Raw genomic sequence first — 23,479 nt, 5'->3', positions numbered from 1 at the left:
ATTTCATTATTCTATTGTCTGTCATCTCAAAAACTGATGAAAAGATTTCCGGTAGGAATATGTGTAGTATACATATACTCACATGTAGTATATGCGAGTATCCAGGTTTGTTTGCTTCAGGTTAATTCATTTTAGTCATAATCATCAAACAGAGTCTCAATGTGAGATTGCTTATCATGAATTAGGTTAGTATTAAACTTGGCAATGTCCTAAGAGATAATCAGCATAACTCAGCGTGTTGTTGTTAGCTGTGGCAACATCAATTACAAAAGAAAAGCACGACCAATTCTGTATAAATATGTGTTTATTTGGATTAAAACCACAAGGGTACACTTTAGAACATCATGATCATTCTGATTTAGAATGTCAATTGAAAATTAAATGTATTAATAAAAAAAAGACCATACATGTGCCTGGATCCACTTTCTTCTTTGTCAGCAAATAAAGAAAATATCCTCCAGTATTTGACTTTCCTCCAGATCCTGCTGGGTATTCTGAGGATAAGACCGAGCGGGGGTGAGCAGGGTTCTGCCGGGGGGTTTTGGGGTAGTGAGGCCCGGCCTACGCTGCGATATATTGGGTCTTCGGATGGACTGCTTTCTGGGCTCAGGTGCAGAGACAGGACTAAAGACGTCCAATAACTCAACCGCAGGAAAGTCCAACCTAGAAGAAAAATAAAAAATCTTTAGAGGGTTTTTTTTGTTGTTTCGGCTTCTATTTTCCACATGTGACCTCAGCTTGTTTCAAAGGTTGAATCGGCACAGGCTACATTTATAATACAGAACCCAGCGGAGCCCTGTAGGCGATGTTGTAAATGAGTATCCTTGCGCTGTTTAATTGTAGCAGAGAAATGCACACAAAGACCGGCAGTTTCGGAACGTGCCATCAATGTTAAACACAGAGGGAGCAGGCCGGGGGACCGTCAGCAGACAAGGCCAACGTCTACTTGGAGCACGGCGCTTGTACGTAAATATTTGTCATTCACCTTTCACTTGTTAACACAGACAATATGAAAGCAAATCTCTCTTGGACGTGTTAACAAAATCTTTCTTGCTGGAGTGTCTACTGAACCCTAACAAGCAACACTAACAAGTCAAAATCACTGGGGCGTCCCAACAGAAAAACACATATTCTTGCAGGTGTACGGGAGGGAAAAGGAGGGAGAGAACCCCGGCTCTTTCTCCCCTGGAATAGAAATGAGGGAATGTGCGGCAAAATAAATAAACCAAAACGGAGGAGATTAAGCTAATAGAGATGCAATCCCTCAGTCTGGCTGGCTTGATAAATTATTCAGTGTATACACAGTCGAACAACGCCATTCCAGATACAAAACATGAATTCTTTAAGGCACGCTCCACTGGTGTTGCTAACATAATTCTCTGCTCGTTTAAAGCTGCATCGATTTGCATCGCGCCGCTCCGCACACAGCTCTCCCAGGTAAGGCCGATCTTTGGTGGACTTGTTGATATGCATGTGGGGGGGGGCAGCAGACAGACACCGCTGGATCATCCAATCAGGCTGCATTTGTGTTCCTCCACACGTAACTATAGACCTTGATATGTCAGGGGTTTTTTCCACGCCAACTTGAGGCAGAGAACATCGGTAGCTTTAGAGGTTTGACAGCCATATTTCCCTATAGGAAGATGTGGTGATGTATGCACATGTTTGAACGCGAGAGAGTGAATGAGGGGTAAGTCGTCTGAAAGATGATAACTGATGAAAAAAGAGACTGAAGCTTGAGTAAGAAAATCTTCAGTCTTCCTCATTTGGTCTCCTGCCTGTCATCAGCAAAATAAGAAGGGAGAGAGAGAAAGCATGAGAGGGGATGAGCGCGAGCGTGTGTCCGTAATACAGAGACTGGAAGCGAGAGGAAGGCAGAAAGCGAATGTGGGGGAGGGACTTTGGCTGGGTTCCTTCTCTCGAAATGTGAGAATTTGCATTTTTATTTGTTGATTTATTTAACGGACAGGGCTCTCAAACAGTCATCCATCAACAAACGACATGTCGGTAATGAATAATGCATCACTTACCGGCGGTCACAATCTATAACAAGGGGAGTGCGGGGGGTAGGGGGTACAGTTTGGGCAGCAATGGGGGGGGAATGGCTGTGGGTCGGGTGAGGAGAAGGGGGGGGGGAGGTGGCATAGAGATTGCACGAGGGCTGGAGAGAACGCCGATGGATTTTCAGCGGGGTACACAGCACAACAAAGAACTTCATTTCTAGCTCCAGTTTGTTTGAGGTAAAGTTGTGAATTGCTGCTCGATATTAATACCCCCCCCCCCCCCCAAGGAGTCCGGGCTGATCTATTTTACTGCCACATGCACACACACAATGCATAGAGAAGCAGGGACTGTCCTTTTAAAAAAGGAAAGGAAGAACAACTTATTTTGATGCTCTGCCAACATTTAGGTATTGTCAATACATCAGTGTTCTGTGCCTGTCAGTATTCGAGCCTAAGGCAGAATCATATCAGCAGAAAGCATTTTATAGATACTACACTGATACAGACGCTTCTATGACAAACAGATTTCTATCAGACTGAATGTAAAAATCACAAAGGCCTTATAAAACCTTTCTTCGTGTAATAAAAACGTTTGGGCTTCATGCTCCCAGCGCAGCAATACTGTTTGTCTCTTTCCTAGCTCTTTAAGGCCAGATACCCCACCTCCTTCGCTCCACTTGTAACTTTCACTGCTTATTTGGCTCCCCTCTTTCATTAAAGATAGCCGTCTCGCCCCGGCGCCCCTTTTCATTTGCAGTCCAAACAGTAAGATAAAAAACCTATAATGGCCACTGCGTATATCGCGCATGTCAATTTCTCAACCAATCAATAGCAGGCGGGCAATGGCGGGAGGGATGGAGATGAGATGGGCGGGGTGCGCTGGAACCGTCTCATTACTAACTAGCACAGGATTCATGAAAGGATTCAGAAGGTCACTTAATGTTAACCCCAGCTTCGTTTTGCAATTTGCACATCGAGATTGAATTGGTTAAGATTAGATGGTCACCAGGGGCATGCTGTTGCCAAGCAAAGGAGGGGGCGTGCAGTAAACTTACTGTAGGTTACTCATTTCATCTCGTCTACTATCCTACCACAGCAGTGTTTTTGTTTAATACCAGGGTTCATACACTTTTTCACCAATGATTTTCCATGACTTCTCGATGACCTTTACCTCATTTTCCATGACTAAAAAAAAATTACCACTGAAAATGGTTTATTTGAACATGGAACAGGAAAATAAGGTCTGCATATGAAACATGTTGTGCCTATCTAAAACAAATCCAATAGTAGGCTTACTAGCTTCTACACGCTAAAGCAACTGTAGTCAGGGATGCAAACTCATCAGGTATGAAAAAGGTGACAAGGACCCGACCCCCGACCCCAGGGAATATCGGCTTTAAGATGAGGAATAACAGGATGTTAGCAGTCAGAACTAAAGCAGCAGTTAATAACAGAAACGTCAAAGAGTCACATCTAATAGAAATATATAAAAGCATTTATTTTAATTGTGTAGCAGTCAGTTTATAATTCTGGCAGCACTGTTGAGCATTTTGAAAATGTATTTTCATGCCTCTGTGCAAGGCTTAGTCTTTCTATCTTTATAGCCACTGGTGTAACTAAGTTCATAAACTCAACAAGTACTATACGGGGGTACAGTTACTTGTACTTTATTAAGTATTTCAATGCTACTTTGTACTTCTACTCCACTACAGTTCAGCGGTACATGGTGTACTTCTTCTACTACTCTACAGTTCAGAGGTACATGGTGTACTTCTACTCCACTACAGTTCAGAGGTACATGGTGTACTTCTACTCCACTACAGTTCAGAGGTACATGGTATACTTCGACTCCACTACAGTTCTGAGGTACATGGTGTACTTCGACTCCACTACAGTTAATTGTTTTATCGTGCTTTTATCGAGTCAATTCTGTCTTTTTCACTAATGTCATGGTTTGGGAACCTGACTTTAAAGAGCAGAAACTCTCTGAGTCAGATCGTAAAGTGGGCCAGCAGACTGATTGGTGAGCCACAGCTAAACCTGGAGACCCTGTACCTCAGGCAGTTACAGCGGTTATCCAGCTCCATATTAGACGATGACTCCCACCCTCTGCACTCAGAATTCAAGCTTCTTCCTTCGGGCCGGAGGTTACTCGTCCCAAGGAGTAGAACGAAGCGGTATAAAAACAGTTTCATCCCAGCAGCTATTGCACAAATTAACACATCATAGGAGCGTCACACAGATGCCTATTTTTATTTATTTATTTAATTGTGAATTTTGAATGTCCATGTTTGTACTAGCGTTTTCCTTCTTAAAATGTTTTTTAAATATTTTGAGATGTGTCTGTTTGTATTTGTTTTTAGTGTCAGGATGGAACCCTTGTCTTTTTCTCTGCAAACAGAATCTACCTACGGGTACAAATAAATAACCTGAACCTGAAGGTACATGGTGTACTTCGACTCCACTACAGTTCAGAGGTACATGGTGTACTTCGACTCCACTACAGTTCAGAGGTACATGGTGTACTTCGACTCCACTACAGTTCAGAGGTACATGGTGTACTTCGACTCCACTACATGTATTTAATACCTTTAGTTACTTCACAGATGTGGATGAATGATGTGAAATATAATCAACTCTTAAATCAGACTTTAGTTCCACCTGGAGTAAATCCACAAGCTACCCTGCAGTATACAAAGTCATTCAAACTAGCTGCACCTTTACCAGCTTTGAGAACACTTTCATGATCAATCATTATAAAACATATCATATATATTATTCTGAAATGGACCAATCTGCACAACGACTACTTTTACTGTCACTACTTTCACCATATTTTGATGAGAATACTTTTCTACTTTTACTTGAGGAACATTTTGAATGCAGGACTTTTACTGAAACAGAGTATTCCTACACTCTGGTACTTCTACTTTTACTCAAGTACAATATCTGAGTACTTCTACTTTTACTCAAGTACAAGATCTGAGTACTTCTTCTTTTATTATGTACAAGATCTGAGTACTTCTACTTTTATTAAGTACAAGATCTGAGTAGCCTACTTCTACTAAAGTATAAGATCTGAGTACTTCTACTTTTAATCAAGTACAAGATCTATACTTATACCACCTCTGTTTATCGCCTATGAAAAAAAACTATTAGAAAACGAAGGCTAAAGCTAACGTTAGCAGATAGTGACAATGTATGATATTGCAACAGAAAAACGTTTCAGTTCACATCACGCTCTGCCGCTCTGCTCTGAACACCTGAACGGCCCGTTCCAACAGCTGTTCACCAGCAGTGCAGTCTGTGCCACAGTGACTCCGCACAGTTAACGAACGCACCGTAAATGATGTAGCTGTCCCTCATCCCGGAGCAGCAGAGTTCAGCCGACAGGCAGGAAGACTCGAGCACACAGCTCGCGCTTCATATATTAAAAAATAACACCATGCGTGTCATGATGGCACATAACAGCTCGCGACCGCAGATTATTTCAGCGATTAGATTAAATGTAATTTATATTTGACTCAACTTTAGTTACATTTCCATGACTTTTCCAAAACTTTGGGAAAAATATTGTTTTCCATAACTTTTCCAGGGCCTGGAATTTGCATTTTCAATTTCCATGACTTTTCCAGGTTTTCAATGACCGTACGAACCCTACATACAAGGAGCAGTTTGTTATCATTATATACAGATTAAGCTATTTTTTCCAAACAATGATTGTAGTTTAAGAAAAAAGACATCCAAATCACTGGATTACCAAAGGATTACAACTATTTTTAAAATATGCACGTGAATGAAAACTGATTGCAAGAAAACCACAAAAGGCATCCGAGAGGCAGACTTCCTCATTACTGGTTGTAGAAAAAACAGTGTGTGTAGCGAGGAACAGCCCGACCATTTTAATAGGCTTTGGAGGTGTAAATGGATGGTAATAAAATGTGATTCCCGGGTCCCCTGCTGGAATTAATGGGCATCTGCTGGAGCTCACAATCCAACTCGGACCACGCACTGCTTTGTTTAAGAGTTACTTATCTGAAGTTGGAAACTTTGAGCTGTTTTAAAGAAATGTCCTTTCGGGAAATGAGGTAGAGAAGCAGTCCCACAATTACTGTATCTCCTACTACAGCTACTTTTACAAAAAGGAAAGGTGACGTTATACAAGAACAAATTGCATCAGCTAGGAATAACATTTGTATAAAATTAACTGAAGCACCACTGTAACAAATTGCTTCTCAGGAAGTGATATTTCTGCACACATACACACCCGGTTAGACCGTCAGGTTAATTACCATCCTGTGTAAGGGCTGGAAGAAAAAGGGTAGCAAATGTCCTTTTTGAAAAAACTGATGATCGCACTCAGTGATTCATCGCTGTCCTCGAAACTACTCTACATCTTTCTCACTGTTGCTATCCATCTGTCCCTGCTCCAACTTTCCTCTTCCTCACTTTATCCGATACCCTCACTCTCCCTCAAAAACACTTTTAACATCCCTCACTCTTGCTTACTCTGTCTCATTACTGTGGCAGCGAGAGAAGGGAGGGCAGTGTGTGCATCCAGAAGTCTGTTCAATTACAACCTGCTGCAGGGGTCCCTGCTAAGCCGACTAATGGAACGCAGCATGTCTCCTGACAGGCTGGCCACAGCTGCTAGCTAGCCAAGTACAAAGCTTCATTTAGCCTCTCACGGCTCGAAAAGTTAGCTGGGCTAAGAAGAAGACATCATTTAGCCTCCCACACTGCAGCAAGACCAGGAAAAGCCTCTATTCATTTCATTTCAAACCTTTATTTATACAGATAAATCCCATTGAGATCATTGCTCTCTTTTTCAAGGGAGACATGCTCAAGTAGTTCCACATGAAACATAAAAACATAATAGAACAACAAAAGGACATCATACAGCATCATTACATAATTATCCACATAAACAGGTACCAATAGCTTCCGATTGACTAGCATCCAACCGAGCTTTTAAAACATTTAGTTGGCACCAGATTGTTCAGTTTCCATTTAATTTGCAGACTAAATAATCTAAATGTTTTATTTGTACTGCTTTCATGCTTTTCATTATTGTTAATATGTATTCACAAGGAGGAAATGCCTTAGCAGGTGAGAGGGAACAGGTAAAATACTGCAGACTGACAGCAGGCCAATAATCTTGTCCCTACATGACAGAAGTAGTCTCCCCACAGAGATGCTCACTCAGACTTTAATAATAATAATAATGCATTTTATTTATATAGCGCTTTTCACAACTCAAAGACGCTTTTACAGTATGAGGGAGGCTAGACAAACAAGGACAGGCAAACAAGTAAGTATAGTAAAAATAAAAAATAAAAAGGCAGTCAAGAGGAAGTTGATTGAGAGGGGGGGGGGGCTTATGGGTAGACTAGACAGAGTTGAAAAGATGTATTTTGAGGCGGGACTGAAAGACTGTGAGGGACTCAGAGTCGCGGAGATCTTGGGGGAGGGAGTTCCAGAGCCTAGGAGCTGCCACTGAGAAGGCTCTGTCCCCAAAGCTGCACAGTGTGGATGTGGGAATGGTTAGGAGTCCGGCTGCGGTGGATCTGAGGGGCCGTGGGGGTTGATAAGGAGTGAGAAGGTTTGTGAGATAAGGGGGGGCCAGATGGTGGAGTGCTTTGTAGGTGAGGACCAGAATGTTGTAGTTGATGCGATGGGAGACAGGAAGCCAGTGGAGGTCATGTGATGCCATGATTTGGTATGTCTTTACTATAGCAGAGAAACCCTTATTAGTCCTGAAGAAAGCTCCATTAAGAATGTCAACCTATCACAGAACAAAGAGTGCTGCCTGGATCCTTCAAGTGCCTAAATGTGCTGTTTTTTTTATTGTTGTTGAATGAGAAACCTACTTTTGTCTGGCACTTCCGTTGACCAGTGAGGTTGTTCTTCTACCTTAGCTAATACTCCCAGCATTATAACCAATATTTCACTTAGCTAGAAGCTATTAAAGATGTGTTACCTGGACTCAGAGGACTTTCGGATCACAGACGATGAGGTGGGTCTATTCAGGTTTGCAGGGGCCGGAGATGTAGCCATGTCCTTTCTGGACTGCTCTAAGGCCTCTGTAAAGATACACAAGATAGGAGTGTTATATGAGAAGCAAAAGCATTGAGGCTGAAAGCAAGGCTGACAAGACGTCTCTCTTAATTACCATGATTATATACAGTTCTTTATCAAAGTTGTAAAGCATATGAAAAGTAAACACTGTCTGAAGAAACTCTTGACAGGATCTTGTAGGATATGTTTGATGAGCAATGATGTTGCCATTGATGAGACATCATTCTGATTATTGAACATGCAAGCTCACCATTGCCATTGTCCAGATGAGTGGGTAGAGTTTTCAAGTGTTTTGCATGTGAGCTCTGCACTGCAGGATGTCCCTCTGCATCTTCACACACACTGTGGACCATACACAGTTTAAAGTCAGAGTTAGTGTATGTAAACAGTATATGTGTGTATTATATGTAAGTCACTTTGGATAAAAGCGTCTAACAAGTTGATATGTAATGTAATTATATGTGTACGGTCTGCAATGTGTGCGTCAAAGAAAGTTTGCTAGTTTCTCACTGATATAGTTTTAGTTTGAGCGTATGCGTTTTCCAGTTTTTCTTTGTTTACCTGGAGGGTAAATGTTGGTGGGAGGGACCCTCAGGCTGTGGGTCTATTTCTAGTGTTGGAGCTGCTGAGATTCAGATTGAGTAGCTTTGTTGGAATCTAAAAGAATAGAAAGAGAAAATGGACTCAAGTTTTGCCAGTCTGCAATGACAGATACGAAGTACAAGGACACGTAAAACATGAACTTTATGATTAACGACTAGATGTAAACATCAACGTATTCCTCAAAACGCTAGCTAGCAATGATTCCAATTAGCATACAGTTCATTTCTCTTTGGCTCCTGTCCACCCACTTGCTGTAATCGAGGCGCGACTGTTGAAGCTGCTGGTTCTGCGTGTTGAGCCTCTCCTCTTGCTCGGCCAGCCGTGATTGCAGCCTCTCTCTCTCCGTCTCCAGCTGCATCTTCTGCAGCAGCAGCTGGTTGCCTCTTCTCCTCCCAGTCCTCGTGACCCAGCCGAGGCCTGGTCAGGGCTTCTTTAGCCTCTGAGCCAATGGCCATCCCACTGTGGAGCCTGTATAATGCATATTTATTTAGCTTAAAAGAATACCCAATTTAATGTAATCGTTTATTTAGCGGAGACAATCCACATTAAAGGTAGGGTAGGTAAGAATGGAGAAACCAGCTTGAGTGCGCTAGAATTTGAAAGCACGCAACCGGAAAAAATCTGCCTCTTTTAACCTCTCCCTCAGCACAAATACAAATTCCAAAAGTATGGGAAGTCTGCTTATGTCTTGCCTTTACTGAAAGGAGAGGAGGCAACTATTTTAAATAACTATAGGCCAATCTCTAAATTGTCAGTTCTGGCGAAGGTGCTCGAACGACTTGTGAGTGAACAAGTAAAGGAGTTTTTATGTATAAATGATATCCTGTCTAAACATCAGTCAGGATTCAGAAAGAAACACAGCACCATCACTGCGACAATGAAGTGGTAAATGACATTACTAGTATTTTAGATAAAAAGCAGAGTTGTGCAGCTCTGTTTATTGACCTTTCCAAAGCGTTTGACACCGTTGATCATCACATTTTTAAAGCAGGAGGCTACTCAGTATTGGCATATCCAGCCATGCAGTGGGGTGGTTTGTTGAACTACCTCTCTGAAAGGTCCCAATGTGTTCATTTTGATGGACTGTCTTCTGAGTGGTTAAACATTTCTAATGGTGTACCACAAGGTTCTGTTTTAGGACCACTTTTATTCTCCATATATATTAACAGCGTAGGTGATAATGTGGATGAAGCTACTTTACATTTTTATGCGGAGATACTGTGATTGTATTGTGCAGGTCGCCCATAAAAGAGGCTGTTGTTAAATTACAGGCTGTTTTTAACACTATTCAGACTCAGCTCTCTGAATTACAAGCTTCTTTTAAATGTTGAGAAAACCAAGGTAATGCTCTTTCTAAAGGCTAAAAAGACACCAGAGCCTGTTTTAGATATTGTAACTACGCAAAGCAATAAAACTTGAAGTGGTTACCTGTTACAAATACCTTGGTATCTGGCTTCTTGATGATTGTCTCACTTTTAAACTTCATGTCAATAACCTGCTTAAAAAACTGAGGGTTAGGCTAGGGTTCTTTTCAGAAACAAGTCCTGTTTCTCGCTTGAGGCCAGGAAAAGGCTAGTCACTGTGACCTTTTTACCTATGGTGATTTGTTATATATGAATGCACCTATCAATTACCTAAGCAAGTTAGATGCTGCGTATCACAGTTGCACTGAGATTTTTGACAAATTGTAAAGCACTTACGCATCACTGTACCCTGTATACCAAGGCGGTTTTGCCATCACTTACTGTACGGAGGCTCAGTCACTGGTACTTTTTCATTTACAAAGCCATGTTGGATAAACTACCATCTTATATCTGCTCCCTGATCTCTCTGCGAATTGAAAGTACTTATTGCCTGAGATCGCATGCTGTTGTTTTTATTAAATGTGCCAAGTGCTAGGACTGTCTTAGGGAAGAAAGCTTTTAGATGTGCAGCTCCACTAACATGGAACAGTCTGCAAAAAGAATGGAAAATTACCAAGCTAGTACCACTACATGTTTTTAAAGCTCGGTTAGATGCTACAAAATCAGATGCTGTTGGTACCTGTACATGTGGTTAAATATGTAAATTGTAATCCCTGTACATTTTGCTGTATGATGTCCTTTTGTTGTTCTGTTGTTTATGTCTTCATGTGGAACCTACTGCTGCAGGTCTCCCTTGAAAAAGAGATCATTGATCTCAATGGGATTTTACCTGGATAAATAAGGTTTTGAATTGAATTGATTTTGTTATGTATTTATTGTCAAGAGTTTCATGTATTCATTGCTATCGCGGGATGTTAAGAGCATTCCATGGAATATAACAAAAAGGCTTTCTGAAGTGAATTACCTACCCCACCTTTAATGAACACTAAACTTCAAATAGTGTAAATATGCCGGATTTTAGCTTGGAGCTAATTTCCCTCACATAAAACAGGCAATTGACAATATGATGATATGTATAGATAACTGACGCTTTCTAACCATGAGTTCTTGAAGAAAACGTTATTGCATGCATCCATGGTGAACAAAGCATAGAGAAACAGAGTGTTCTTGATGTGTAAGTCAATAAGTCAATGGGGGATGCATTTAAAAACAGCAAAACTATATCAAAGACAAGTCTCATTCATCCAATAGTATGTTCAATACTTCGCAAAAATGCTTTTGTGGTAAAACCTTCCTTTTTAAAACCCTTCGGACCTGAACTGTATAGAATAGTAGTGTGCTTGCAGAGGTGATACTGATTATTCGGAATAGTAAGGTTTTAGTGAAAATGTATGTGTTTGGGTAGATGTGAGTATACGACTGGATAAATGAGACTTTATTATACTTCTCGAGATGTGTAAGAGTTCATAAACATATGTTTTAATATCGTTTTGTAGAAGTTAAACAAGAAACAAGTTAAACAATTTGATTTAATTCATCAAGACTTCTTTTGTTTTTTGTCTAATCTTGTTTTACTGTGGAGGCGAGTTAACAAAGCTCTTTTCAAGAATGTAAGGTTACACAGGGTTAGAAATTGATGTATTAATGGTCATTGTGTGGGTAACATTTATTATTATAATTGTTTTATATCCTGACTTCTTGTTTGTGTCTTGATAAATGCGCATTTTGATTATAATAAAACTAATACTATAGTCAGGGTTCATACACTTTTTCACCAATGATTTGCAATGACTTCTCCGTGACCTTTACCTAATTTTCCATGACCAAAGAAATTACTCTTTCTCAGCGGTACCACTGAAAATGGTTTATTTGAACATGGAACAGGAAAATAAGGTCTGAAACATGTTGTGCCTATTTAAAACAAATCAAATAGTAGGCTTACTAGCTTCTACACGCTAAAGCAACTAAAATCTCTCACCGGCAAAATACCTCATCAGTTAAATGCCATTTCACGTTTCATTACTATACGATACAGTATTTATTATCATTATAGTATTACTATTTCGGTGATTAGATAAAATATAAATTATATTTGATGCAACTTTAGTTACATTTCCATTACTTTTCCAAAACGTTGGGAAAAATATTGTTTTCCATAACTTTTCCAGGGCCTGGAATTATCATTTTGAATTTCCATGACTTTTCCAGCTTTTTAATGACCGTAGGAACCCTGTATAACATGGGTCGGCAACAGGCGGCCCGCGGGCCATTGTTGGCCCCGCCAGCAATAATATTTGGCCCGTAATTTTGAGAATCAAAAATAAAATCTTATTTTTTTTTTTCTTTCAACATAGGACCGACAGTTGCACATCAGGGTTTCCGTTAGCCGCCGGTCATTATCGGCCGATATTCACTCTTAATAGTTTGATCGGTGCTCTCTATAAAGGCTGATCAGGAGAGCTGGATCTGATCGATATGGACAAACGCGAGTGAAGTATAACCGGACGCGAGAGAGAGATCAGATCAGCTGCTGAGTCTGACGAGACACTCAGCTCTGCATAATCACCTGAAGCCCCGCCCACTGTTTAGCGAGCTGCGTGAGAAACTGACGGGCTGTCAGGAGAGAGAGGGAGGGAGAGAGGAAAAGAGAGCATCCGTTTCTCCCGTGTTATTATTCAAAGTTAATGTAAACTTTTGAATAATGTACTTCATCTACTGCAAGTAGTTTGTTTGAATGTAATAATGATGTTGTTTGTTGTTTGTGGAATCATTTATTGAAAAATGAATCTGAACTTTTCGATCCGTAACGGTTATAAACTGAAGCAATATAAAAATGAGCCCCATTAACTGAGTTTTAAACATCAGCATATCCGGTCATAGTCCGGTGATTACCTGTTAACGGAAACTCTGCTACACCATTCTTATTATTATTATTGAAACATGACCGGTAAGTTTCAAATGTGTCCGGTAAAATAAATTATGTCCCGAAATATCCGCTACATTCATGTCAGTGGAGGGAGGGGAAGCGGCGCTGTGGAAGAGCAGAGTGGCGAGGGAGAGATGTCATCTTCCCTTTACAAGCTTCAAACATGTATTTATCGTGTGATTTTGGAAATAAAAGTTCCATATTCTGAAAGCCAAGACTTTGTTTATTTTAAAATCAAACAAAACACCCGACCCCGAAAAACTAGTTTTTTACGCAAATCCACGTTTATTTTGAAATGAGCCGTTGCGACTTTCGACTGATTTCGATAGAGCGGGTCACATATGGCAAATGTGTGGTTGGGGGGAACCAGGTCAATTAAAGTACTTATTAACTATTAAATACATTGAGTTTGAGTAAAATACTTGGCAAAACTGCTGTAATTGATTTATTTTGTCCTTTGGTATTTTGTAAAGGTTTTCAACCTGAAAGAATCCTAATGTGTCCTTGAGAAGTTTATATAAAGAAAAGGAACAAGGATTCCAGTTGTCCATGCGTCCTCTGTTGCCCCTCAAGCCTCTCAAATGGGCAAACACTCAAATAAATGCCAAAAACCCAGAGAACCCAGAGAACTTGACAATACTAAAAGTATGTTAAATAACACTGCTAACTAGTTAATAACTCTACTTAACTCAGTATGGTCCTCAGTATGAGGACCATCCTCCCTAAAATTTCAGAGAAAATTAACTTTGAAGAGAACAATAAATACACCTCAATTTAAAAGATAAGTCCGTTAAAATACAGATAATAGCCCTGGCGTTGGGACTGAAATGGGGCTAGAGAGGACGAGCCTCCCTTTGGGCGGGTCGAGCCAGAGGCTCTGGATTGGGCGCCTATATCATCAGTGAACCAATCAGCGGATCTGACTGCGCATCAGAGTGTGATGGGGAGGGTCATCAGCGATATCAGAGTTTTTTCTGAACCGGGGAACAGGGGCGCTGCGCCCTCTTACCAAATCAATTCCTTGATTATATTCTGGTCCGCCATCTTGCGGCTCTGCAAAAAATTGGCCCACGGCCAGACTTACTTGCCTCCCCCCTGCTGTATAATATGGTATGAAAAACGATATAAACTGTACCTTTCGCACTCATGCTGGTTAGAAGTGTCATGGTGGCCATTCTCTATGCGAGCGCCACTGTCTTGACCTCGGCAGGGCCCACATCTGTGCTGGCCCCTCGGACTCCCTTCTCTTCTGAGTCCTGAGCTGTTGGATGGACCCGTCAGTGGGACTGAACTCACCCGCACAGGAAAGAGAGCCAGCATTGTTGCTCTGAGAGTGTGCTGCTGTTCTTCCTCCTCCACTCCCACACCTAACCTGTGCACTCGAGTAGCAGAGCGGAGACTGAGGTTATGAGCCATCAAAGAAGGAGCCATTAGCTCTGCTAGTAGATGTTCTGATGGCGGCTTCCTCACTGCTCAGCACCTGGACAGAGAACAAAGAGGACAATGAATGCATTTTGGGCCAATTTAGGAAGCCTCTGAAATATTTATGGGAGTATAACCGCCAAAAACGTTTGCTGCTTCATAAAATCCTAATGTAGACCTGGCTACACACCAAAATTCACCAATACTGAATAAGGAAGTCACTAACCCACCTAATTAACTCGTGTTTCAACGTGCAGTAAAAGCTTTCCCCCCCATGTGTTGGGAGAAATGTTCTATGAGACCTTGCATATCAATTGGACTTTATGTCGTTTTTTTGTGACCTGAAGCATTTTTGTTCATCTTAAAATTCTACTTCTTTCTTCCATTTTGACCCCCGTGAATAAAGTGATTGTGTGATTAGGCTTCTCTGAGATTTATTTTGCTTCCCTGAGAATGTGCTGCTTTCACTACTTTATAGACGTGGTTGTAAGGCTAGGGCTTGGTTTATAGCTGCAAAAATGCAAATCACCTTTCAAAACTGTAAACTGGACAGTGGCCACAAGATTAAGAGGGCCATTTCCAACTGAGCATTACTGGCAGGTAAGCCAAGGTCAGCAACATTATAAGATAAACATAAGGGGGATAGCGCATCTTACAGTGGACTGAGAGTGTGACTAATTTGCTGAGGGTCAGAGAGCAGGCAAACACACATTATTCAGAGCCCACCTCGGGACAATGAGTGGGGCCAAGTCATCTATTCTTACAGGGGCCGAAGCCAGAGAGGCGTCTTCGTTCTGAAGTGTCACCTTGAGAGTTTTCACTGTGTTGTCGTGATACCAGACCACTATAGTGGACTTCTGCGGTGCTTTCATATGCATTAAAGAGAGGTGCATGAATGAGCGCTAAAACATGGGAATGAGTTTGCATTTTACCATTTCCGTTACCCTTGTCCCCAAGTCAACTGTTTGTTGTTAGATGTCTGAAATAAGATCTGTGGTTAATACAGGCTGAATAGATTTGTATGTTTTGTTCTACGGCATGAAATGTGTCAGTAAATACTCAACTGGTAAATGTCTGAATCTCCTTTGTGCCAAAAAAAAGGCTGTTGCTAACAAGTGACTTTATAAGACGTCATCACTCTGAACACCAGTTAGCCTTCAGCATATCAGTGGTGACGTGAAGCCATGCCATAGCCATAGCCTAATGTTAGCTTTTTACTTTTCCACTGGATATTTCTTTTGTAATGCTGGAATGCTCACTCAGGAGCTGGCCCATCACATTATATTGCATGTTGCACTACTAAAACCCGTATTAAAGGGCTTTCCACACCCCCCCCTCTGCCCAGTACCTCACCTTGCTATGCGCTGGCTCCTGGCTGAGCTGGGCGATGGACTGGTTCAGTTTGGCCTGTTGCTGAGAGAGGTATTGTTGGTAGAGCCCCAGCAGCTCCTGGCACTCTCTGTACTGCTGCTGCAGGCCTGGAGGACCACAGTTAAGGAACCAACAGCAAGTACACTGAACACATCACAACTTTTAGTATTAAATATTAAAACATACCCCTGGATTTGGCTGAGAAAAAAGCAGACTGTGCAAAATAAATATTTTCACAAAACTTTTTTTAATTAAAAAGATAGACGTTTTCGGGCAAAGGAAAATGCTAGACAGGGACACTATACTCTAAGCACCCTTTGCTTTTGAATATCTTATTGGGCTACTATCTTATTGTTGTTTGTTGTTGTTGTTTTTTCACCATGAACATCAATCATAGGATTGTCTGGCAAGAGTCAACAGTGACCAACAAAATGCCTTTATGAAAACTTCCGAAACTAGAGCTTCGAGCGGCCACATAAAAAAGACAGGGCACTCTAAAAAGAAAATACTTTTTCTCTTGGCGGTATCATAAGCACCACTATGATTGGGAACTATTTTGAAAAAGGCTGGCGCTCTGAGAAAGAAACGTCATGTAAACTCTTTGAAATGTGTAAAATGTAACTAAACTATGTCGTGTCTACACGTCTTCTCGCTGTGGATCTACTGAGAAGGAATTCTGTACACAACAGCCATTTTGCTAAGGAAAATGTTCCACTATGCCACTTTAAAGCTAAAAAGATAGACGCTGGATTTCGATTGACAATCTGAATTAAAGCCTTGTTTCTCCAATCAATTACATATTGGACCAGAGAAGTAGGCAGAACCGAGAGAAGTTGAAAACATGGAGGGAGAAGAGGCCAGAAAAATCAAAGTTGTTGTTGTGGCACAGAGCTTTCACCATCTGGGTCGGGCCAAGCTGTGTTGAGCCGAGTTGGGCAGTGCCGTTCCAGGCTATCTGCCAGACAGAGAGCTGGCACACACCAGAAAACTAATCTGGAGCGGAACTACTGCTGCGCCTCAGGAGCCCACTAATGACAGTGGCAGCAGCACACTACAGCAGCACATACAAAGATAATGAGCACAAGAATGGAGAGACTACACACATTCAATAATCAACCTCAATCTGACTCTCACCCCCTAGTACACACACCCACACAACACAGAGAGACATGAGAGCACAAATTCCCCACCTGCACTGTAAACAGCTCGCACACTTCAATAAAGCAAGAGGAGCACACACTCCCGCCCAAGCTGACCTTAAAGTGTGTTCCTCCAGGCCATATCTTTTTATGATGGTGGCCCTGCTCCCTCAGCTGATGAGTTTTTCCGCATCCGTTTGAGGAAAAAAATCCCCCATTTTAAGAGAAAATCAAAGTTCAAAGTAGAGTGTTATTGAAGAATAGTTGGCGGAACACTCCATAAGAAAACACTTTGGTTGTTAGGAGACTTCAATCAGGCTGTGGAAATGAAACAGAGGGAAGGCGAGGAGAGCGGGGACGGCTTTGAATCGAGAAGCAGACACCAGACAAATGCAATGCAGCAGCTTCCATAAACATTCGGGAAATGTGAGGAAACACTTTGATTGAACCCTCCGTCTAAGTAAGGCTCCTCCACCGCTGCACTGATAATGTCCATGGAAGTAGTTTTATATGGAAAGCTTGAGGACATCACAAGGACATCACATCATGTAAACCTGTGCTGGTTGCTCTATTCATGCAGCATGAATAAGGGTCTTGAAGGGGAGATACTGAATATGCGTATACAGCTCCCCCTCAGTCCAAGATAGAGAGTTGGGTGTTGAAAAAGCCTGCTGCTCATATTTCATCAGATTCACATAAAAACACTATTTACGCATGATTTCTCATGACTAAAACAAATATTTACCAATAGACACGAATATACCACACTTGAATACAAATATGGGTTTAGTGGGGGGACTACACAATACACACAAAGGCTATCTGTTAAGGCTATCTGGCATTACTTTAAATGAAGGTAAGGTGTGTTAATGTGTAGACGGGCAGATGCAGTCACTGGACACCAAGCACTGGGTAATCTGAACCGAGTGGAGCAACGCTGATAAGATTCCACCTCTCCGCTCGTCGCCACACTAAACATGCTTCCTCCCAGCCTTGGACGTCAGCCAATGGGGCCAAGCACTCGGCAAGCCCCCGGTTTACATCACAGCTGCAACGCGCCGACAATGACTTACTCCTCCCCCCTGCTCCAAAAACTCAGAATCAAGGGCTTGGGCTGAAGAGGCTTCAGACGGGGCCTGTCAAAATGATTCACTTCCCTGTCAGGCAGAGGCTCAAATGAAATAATGAAATCCACTTCAAGGTGGAACAAATTTGCACAGGAGGGGGCATATTTAAAGCCTGCTTTAGCACACTGTGCCAAACAGATTGAGCCTGAGCAAGGATGTGAGAGAACGGGGGCAGATGATGTGTATGAATGTGTGTGTAAGGAAGCAATGACGGGGAATTAATGGAAGAAGACAGTTAACATAACTGCTTCAATACAACTGAATCTGGGGGAGATAAGAGTGCAAGTCACACAATACACCAATACATAACGGCAGGTTACCATTCTTTTTGAAAATGCCTTAAATATTCAAACTGCAAACAAACAGAAACAGTCACACAATAACTATTCTTGGCCATCTTTTTTTGCCATGATCACAACTAATGTGAAGAACCAACTTTGAAGGCACAGACTAGGTTTGCAAAGCCAAAAATATATAAAAGTGTACAGAGAAAACTTGAGCCAATCTGAAAACTTAAGCCAATCTGACTCTTTTCAATGCATTATGTATTATTCATTTCAAATGTTGTCCACCATTGCTTAAATGTAAAAAAGAAATGAAGTTGAAAGAATAACATTTGTTTACAAGGCTTAGCTTAAGCCTCAAATGAGAGGGTGTTCTTGTTTACCGACTCCCCTGCAATGAAGCTAAGCAGAATGAAGGGCTCACAAAAAGAGTCAGAATCACTGTATTTACTATATTTCTTGTTGATAGCAGTCTAAGCTCTAGCGAAGCAACAGACCAGAATTGAGTTTTGAATTCAGCCTTGGCATCTACGTGCATGTCAAACCTCTCTCTCCAACTGTTTTTATTCTTTCTCTAGACTGTCAAAATAAGGGGAGAAAACATGAATTCGTTTTTAACACATCTAATAAATAGAGTGCACCTTGCATATCACATAATATAACCCACATCACTATTTTCTAAAGAAGAAAGCAAGATTAACAACACCAAGAACAGACAGTGCCTACAGAGCTGTCATTAAAGAATATTAGGATCTTAATCTGCCAAGAGAAAACTAAGTGCTAAAACACCTCTGATGCACGTTGGATACAACCAGATTTCCACATAGTTAATGTCATGTTTAAATGGATTTTATCTCTGGCAGTCCTCTATCACAACATGTAGCATTTTCAATGACATATTCAAACAGGGCAGTTATCCCCCTCTCTCCATGGCCTCAGGATTCCCTCCAATTGTTTGAACTCAATAAATGGCATTAGCGCTAGCACCTGCTGTGCTTTATTCTGGATACAGCGAGTAGAGTGGTGCGCCGTGTTTGTAATGCCACCTCGACTTTAGCCCATGCCAACATGCCTTGAAGTCCTATCCTCCTATCTGAAACGCAAATTCAGTGCTGTGTGCCAGTCACTTCCAAATGTCAGCTGAACACCCTTAATATCAAGGGTACTCATCCGAGGTGGCTTGGGGCTAAGGTATAGCCGTGCATTCTTCATACAACCCTGAATCGTGGATAGATAAGATAAGCTGAGGCGTAATGGAATTAGACTTGACAAGACTCTCATTCAGTGTGTTTGCCTTTGGTGTCTCCTTAACCTTTCGGGAGAAGTGCCGGAAACCTTCTGCCTGAGAAGAGCCTTCCTGACTCCCTGGCATGCACTTTGAAAGACTAACGTAGCCCCCCCCCCCCCCGAGGTGCATGGATCTGAACACTTTTTTTCCCCTCAAATACCTTTTTAATGGAGATTAGAAGTTTGGTGTAAATGCCAAGTCTCCGAGCCAAAGTGCCTTTAATTGAGTTGTGCTTTTTCTAATTTTCCCCGCCGCCGTTGCCAATCGTGCAATTTACCAGCGGGGTCAATTACTCCCTGAAATTGTGTAGTGGTTTTAACCTAAATCGTCTGCTGGCCATGCTCTGGCTTTGACCTGGGCGGAATTGTTTTGAGACAGTAAATGGGATGTGGTGTGCAATAAACAGCACACTATGGAGGTAACTCTAGCACTTACACCATGCTAGACAATCAAGAATCAGCAGGCGACCCACCTGATCTCATTTTGTAAGGAGGAAGGGATTCTGGGTGATATTCCTCTGTTAATGTTCAACATTCAGGGAGTGTAACAAAGACACATGGTGGCGAAAGCACACAGTCGTCTTCTCAGTAAATATCAACATTCATCTTTGAATGATAAGATGATTTAGATGGTTGGCGCCATGGCTCCAAGCTTGAAATTGATTCTGTACACAACAACGCATAAGCTACACTTGCAAAATACATGTGCAGCAGGCATCAAATCATTCAAAAGAATCTGCTCTTTCTCTCTGTCTTTTGTATCAAATTGAAGGGGGTCTTGGCCAGAAACTGCACTTAGCCGTACCTAAGACAACACTGCCCCCTGCAGACTAACTGATGGAAAGCACATCAAGCACTTCATTCAGGACCTTTATGCAACTGTGAACCAAGAACAACTGTTAACAAGTTTTCAATACTACAGAGTAGGATTTTACTGGTTCGTTGTATATTTTAGGTTAAACCAGGCAGTGGAAGAATGGAAATGAAATACCATACTTTCTAAAAATGTATGGTTAATGTTACAAATGTATGAAACTATTGTACCCTGGAAATGTTGAGGGACTGCCGTGGAAGTGACACAACACTAAACTACATACACTTCAACAAACCATGAAGCACCATTAAAAGGTAGCCATATTATTTTACGATTACTCAAAATTACTACCAAAACAGGGAGAATCTCAACCACTGTGGGTCAAGCACATTCATTGACTTTTCTACCATCACCCAAGGTGGCTATTTGCGACGGCAGTCCTACGGGTTCATTAGAAAAACTATTATGACTAACACAACAAATCACCTCACCCACCACTGCACAAAAGGGTGGGTGAGAGAATCTATCTTACTGTTGTTTACTTTCTTCAGTGTTTTTGAAAGGATACTCTCCCTCTCCTCTACTATGATCACGTTCTGTTGCTCCAGCTTCTGGATTTTGCCCCTCAAAGTTTTCCTGTTCGTGTTTCAGGCGCTGCACTGACTCTTCCTTCTCCTCGCTCACTCTGGAGAACAGGAAACAACTGAGTTAGAGCACAGGTGCTCTACAAAATTAGGGTCCAAATGTGACAAAGGATGAAAAAGGAATTCAAAATTAACAATTCAAAACAGGTATCACTTCTTACAAAGTTTTGAATAGTATCATTTTAAAACCACAAGAGGTGCAATATTCATTAAGAATAATGTCAATACATTTTGATTTTGTTATGGAATATGTAGTGATGCAGTGATTTATTGGCCTACAAATTGTACTCTACAAATTTGAGGAAAAGAATTGGGTAATATCCTTCAAAATATCGAGTTATCATTTTTGAGATATGTTGAGATTGAATATTATATCACCCAAATCATATTACAAACAGCAAAAACCAGTAAAAAATTCATCATAATTTAGTCCAAGGCTATAAAGTTGAAATATTTTCCTTTAGGAATCCTCTTCCGCTTTGTTAATACCATACTCAGAATAACATTTGTCACTTGCTATTTAAATCTGATCCCAGTTGGTCACCTTAAGACCTTGTCTGAAAACCTGGTTAAATGGCATTTGAATGTGCTACAAGATTCAAATGATGTTCTTCATATTTAACAACTCTGCAAGACTAAACTGTCTGCAAAAAACATTAGGGATTATATTGTGAAAATAATTGCTGCATAGCGCCATCTCCTGGAATAATCCATTTCTGCAGTTCTGTGGTTCCAAATTGAAAGAAATCCATTCCTTTTTTTTTAATGAAATTATGCACTAGGGATAAACTACAAAACCAGAATAAGATGTACATTCATTTTTTTTTTTACGGTTTTTGTATTTGTTGCAGTTTAGTTTTGCATTTTTTGAAAATATTGTTTTTATTTAGTTTCAGTTTACAACAAAATGGCCCCCTGCTTATTTTTGCTTTAGTTTAACTTCACAACAATATCCCAAATCATACATTCATATGAACTTTTTAACGACCCACATTTACAGTTGCGTAATACCTGGCTAGTTCTTCAATGAGATTTGCAATCCGGCGCTTATCTTCAGGACAGAGGTCCTTCAAACAGACCTGGCTTTTACTTCTGCTGGTCTCAGAAGATACCTGTGCAAATTAAGATAAAACATAAAATATATTTACAGAAACTAATAATGTAATCCTGTCAGCGTCGATAGTCAGATTATCCATAAACCCTCTTCCATATAGAACTATCTTACATACATGGAGGGAACAGAAAAATAACCTACATTAAACAATGGTTTACCTGTGTTGAGGTGAGAAAATACCAGAGGATGGAAACAGGGCGTGCTCTGTATGTGCAGTCGTACTGTGATGGTCTGGCACTTTTTCCTTGGTATAAACACCAGAAGGCTCATTTTGTAAGTGGCCTTGATTCCTGCCCCCTTTCTTTAGTGTGTTGCCATTCCTGCAGTCAGAGCTATGCCGGGCTCGCATCTTGGTACCTCTCATACTGGATGTACTGGTGCTGCCTGATCCAAAACTGAAAGGGGGTCTGAGTCTTCCTTTCTCCTTCCAATCCTGAGAGTGTGGGGGGATGGGGTATACAAATTAAGAGCCATTTGTTTAATAGATACTTAGTATTTCATACTGTGTTCAGAAAGTATCCATACAATGTCATTGAGACTCACCAGGAACGAACACCAGAGGCTGTTCATCATCTGAAACAGTGCACAAGACAAAGAATACTTCATTTACAGTGGTGTAAAGTAGCCAAGTAGATTTACTAATGTACTGTATTGAAGTACCATTTTTAGAGGGACCTGTACTTTACTTGAGTATTTCAAATGTTTGCTGCTTCTACTCCACTACAATTTAGAGGTATCATATCGTTTACTTTATGCCATGAATAAATTATTCTACATTATTCTAGAATGGGCCAATATGCCTAATAATTACTTCTACTTTTGGTACTTTAAGTATTTCGATGCTAATACTGTAGTACTTTGTGGTAGTTCTACTTTTACTCAAGTACAAGATGTGAGTACTTTTCCCACGTCTGCCAACATGACGCTGAACATCCATACTATTATCAAAGCGTGTCATATATAAAAGACAATGTTAACGTGACCTAAGATAAATACTTTAACATGTAATGTAAGCATGTAAGCATTAACTGTTAGCTCATTTAGTAAACGTAACGCTAGCTGTCTCACTTCCTCAGGAATAACAACTTCAAGCATTGACACAAAAGTAACATCTACGAAACTTTTATAGAAACCTTTTACAAATTACAATCATATATTTTGTAATGGTCAATGTACAAGCAAGCTAGCATAGTTTAGTCAAAGTTAGCGTACCGCCATCCATCCAAAATATCCCCGAATTTGCCGTTTTTGTTGCCGCCGCCATGTTGAAACAACCGCCACCACTCCCAGGGAGCCAAGCGTT

General features: G+C 41.0%; 1 protein-coding gene across 1 annotated transcript; it reads right to left on the bottom strand.

Annotated features, from left to right (window-relative positions):
* Window positions 1–286: 286 nt before the first annotated feature.
* Window positions 287–23,464, bottom strand: kiaa1328 (KIAA1328 ortholog). Its single transcript, XM_071203282.1, is given in 17 exon segments — window positions 287–663; window positions 7,984–8,086; window positions 8,332–8,423; window positions 8,643–8,738; window positions 8,933–9,063; window positions 9,065–9,152; window positions 14,110–14,211; window positions 14,213–14,446; window positions 15,745–15,874; window positions 20,987–21,041; window positions 21,043–21,103; window positions 22,074–22,174; window positions 22,335–22,354; window positions 22,357–22,585; window positions 22,587–22,609; window positions 22,720–22,749; window positions 23,389–23,464. Coding segments are annotated over 17 exon segments (1,776 nt in total). The 5' UTR covers window positions 23,441–23,464; the 3' UTR covers window positions 287–434.
* Window positions 23,465–23,479: the final 15 nt, after the last annotated feature.

This window comes from Pseudochaenichthys georgianus, chromosome 5, assembly GCF_902827115.2.
Source record: "Pseudochaenichthys georgianus chromosome 5, fPseGeo1.2, whole genome shotgun sequence".
NCBI classification, from domain to species: Eukaryota; Metazoa; Chordata; class Actinopteri; order Perciformes; family Channichthyidae; genus Pseudochaenichthys; species Pseudochaenichthys georgianus.
The sequence above is the reverse complement of the archived record's forward strand: the minus strand, read 5'-3'. Positions and strand labels throughout refer to the sequence as shown.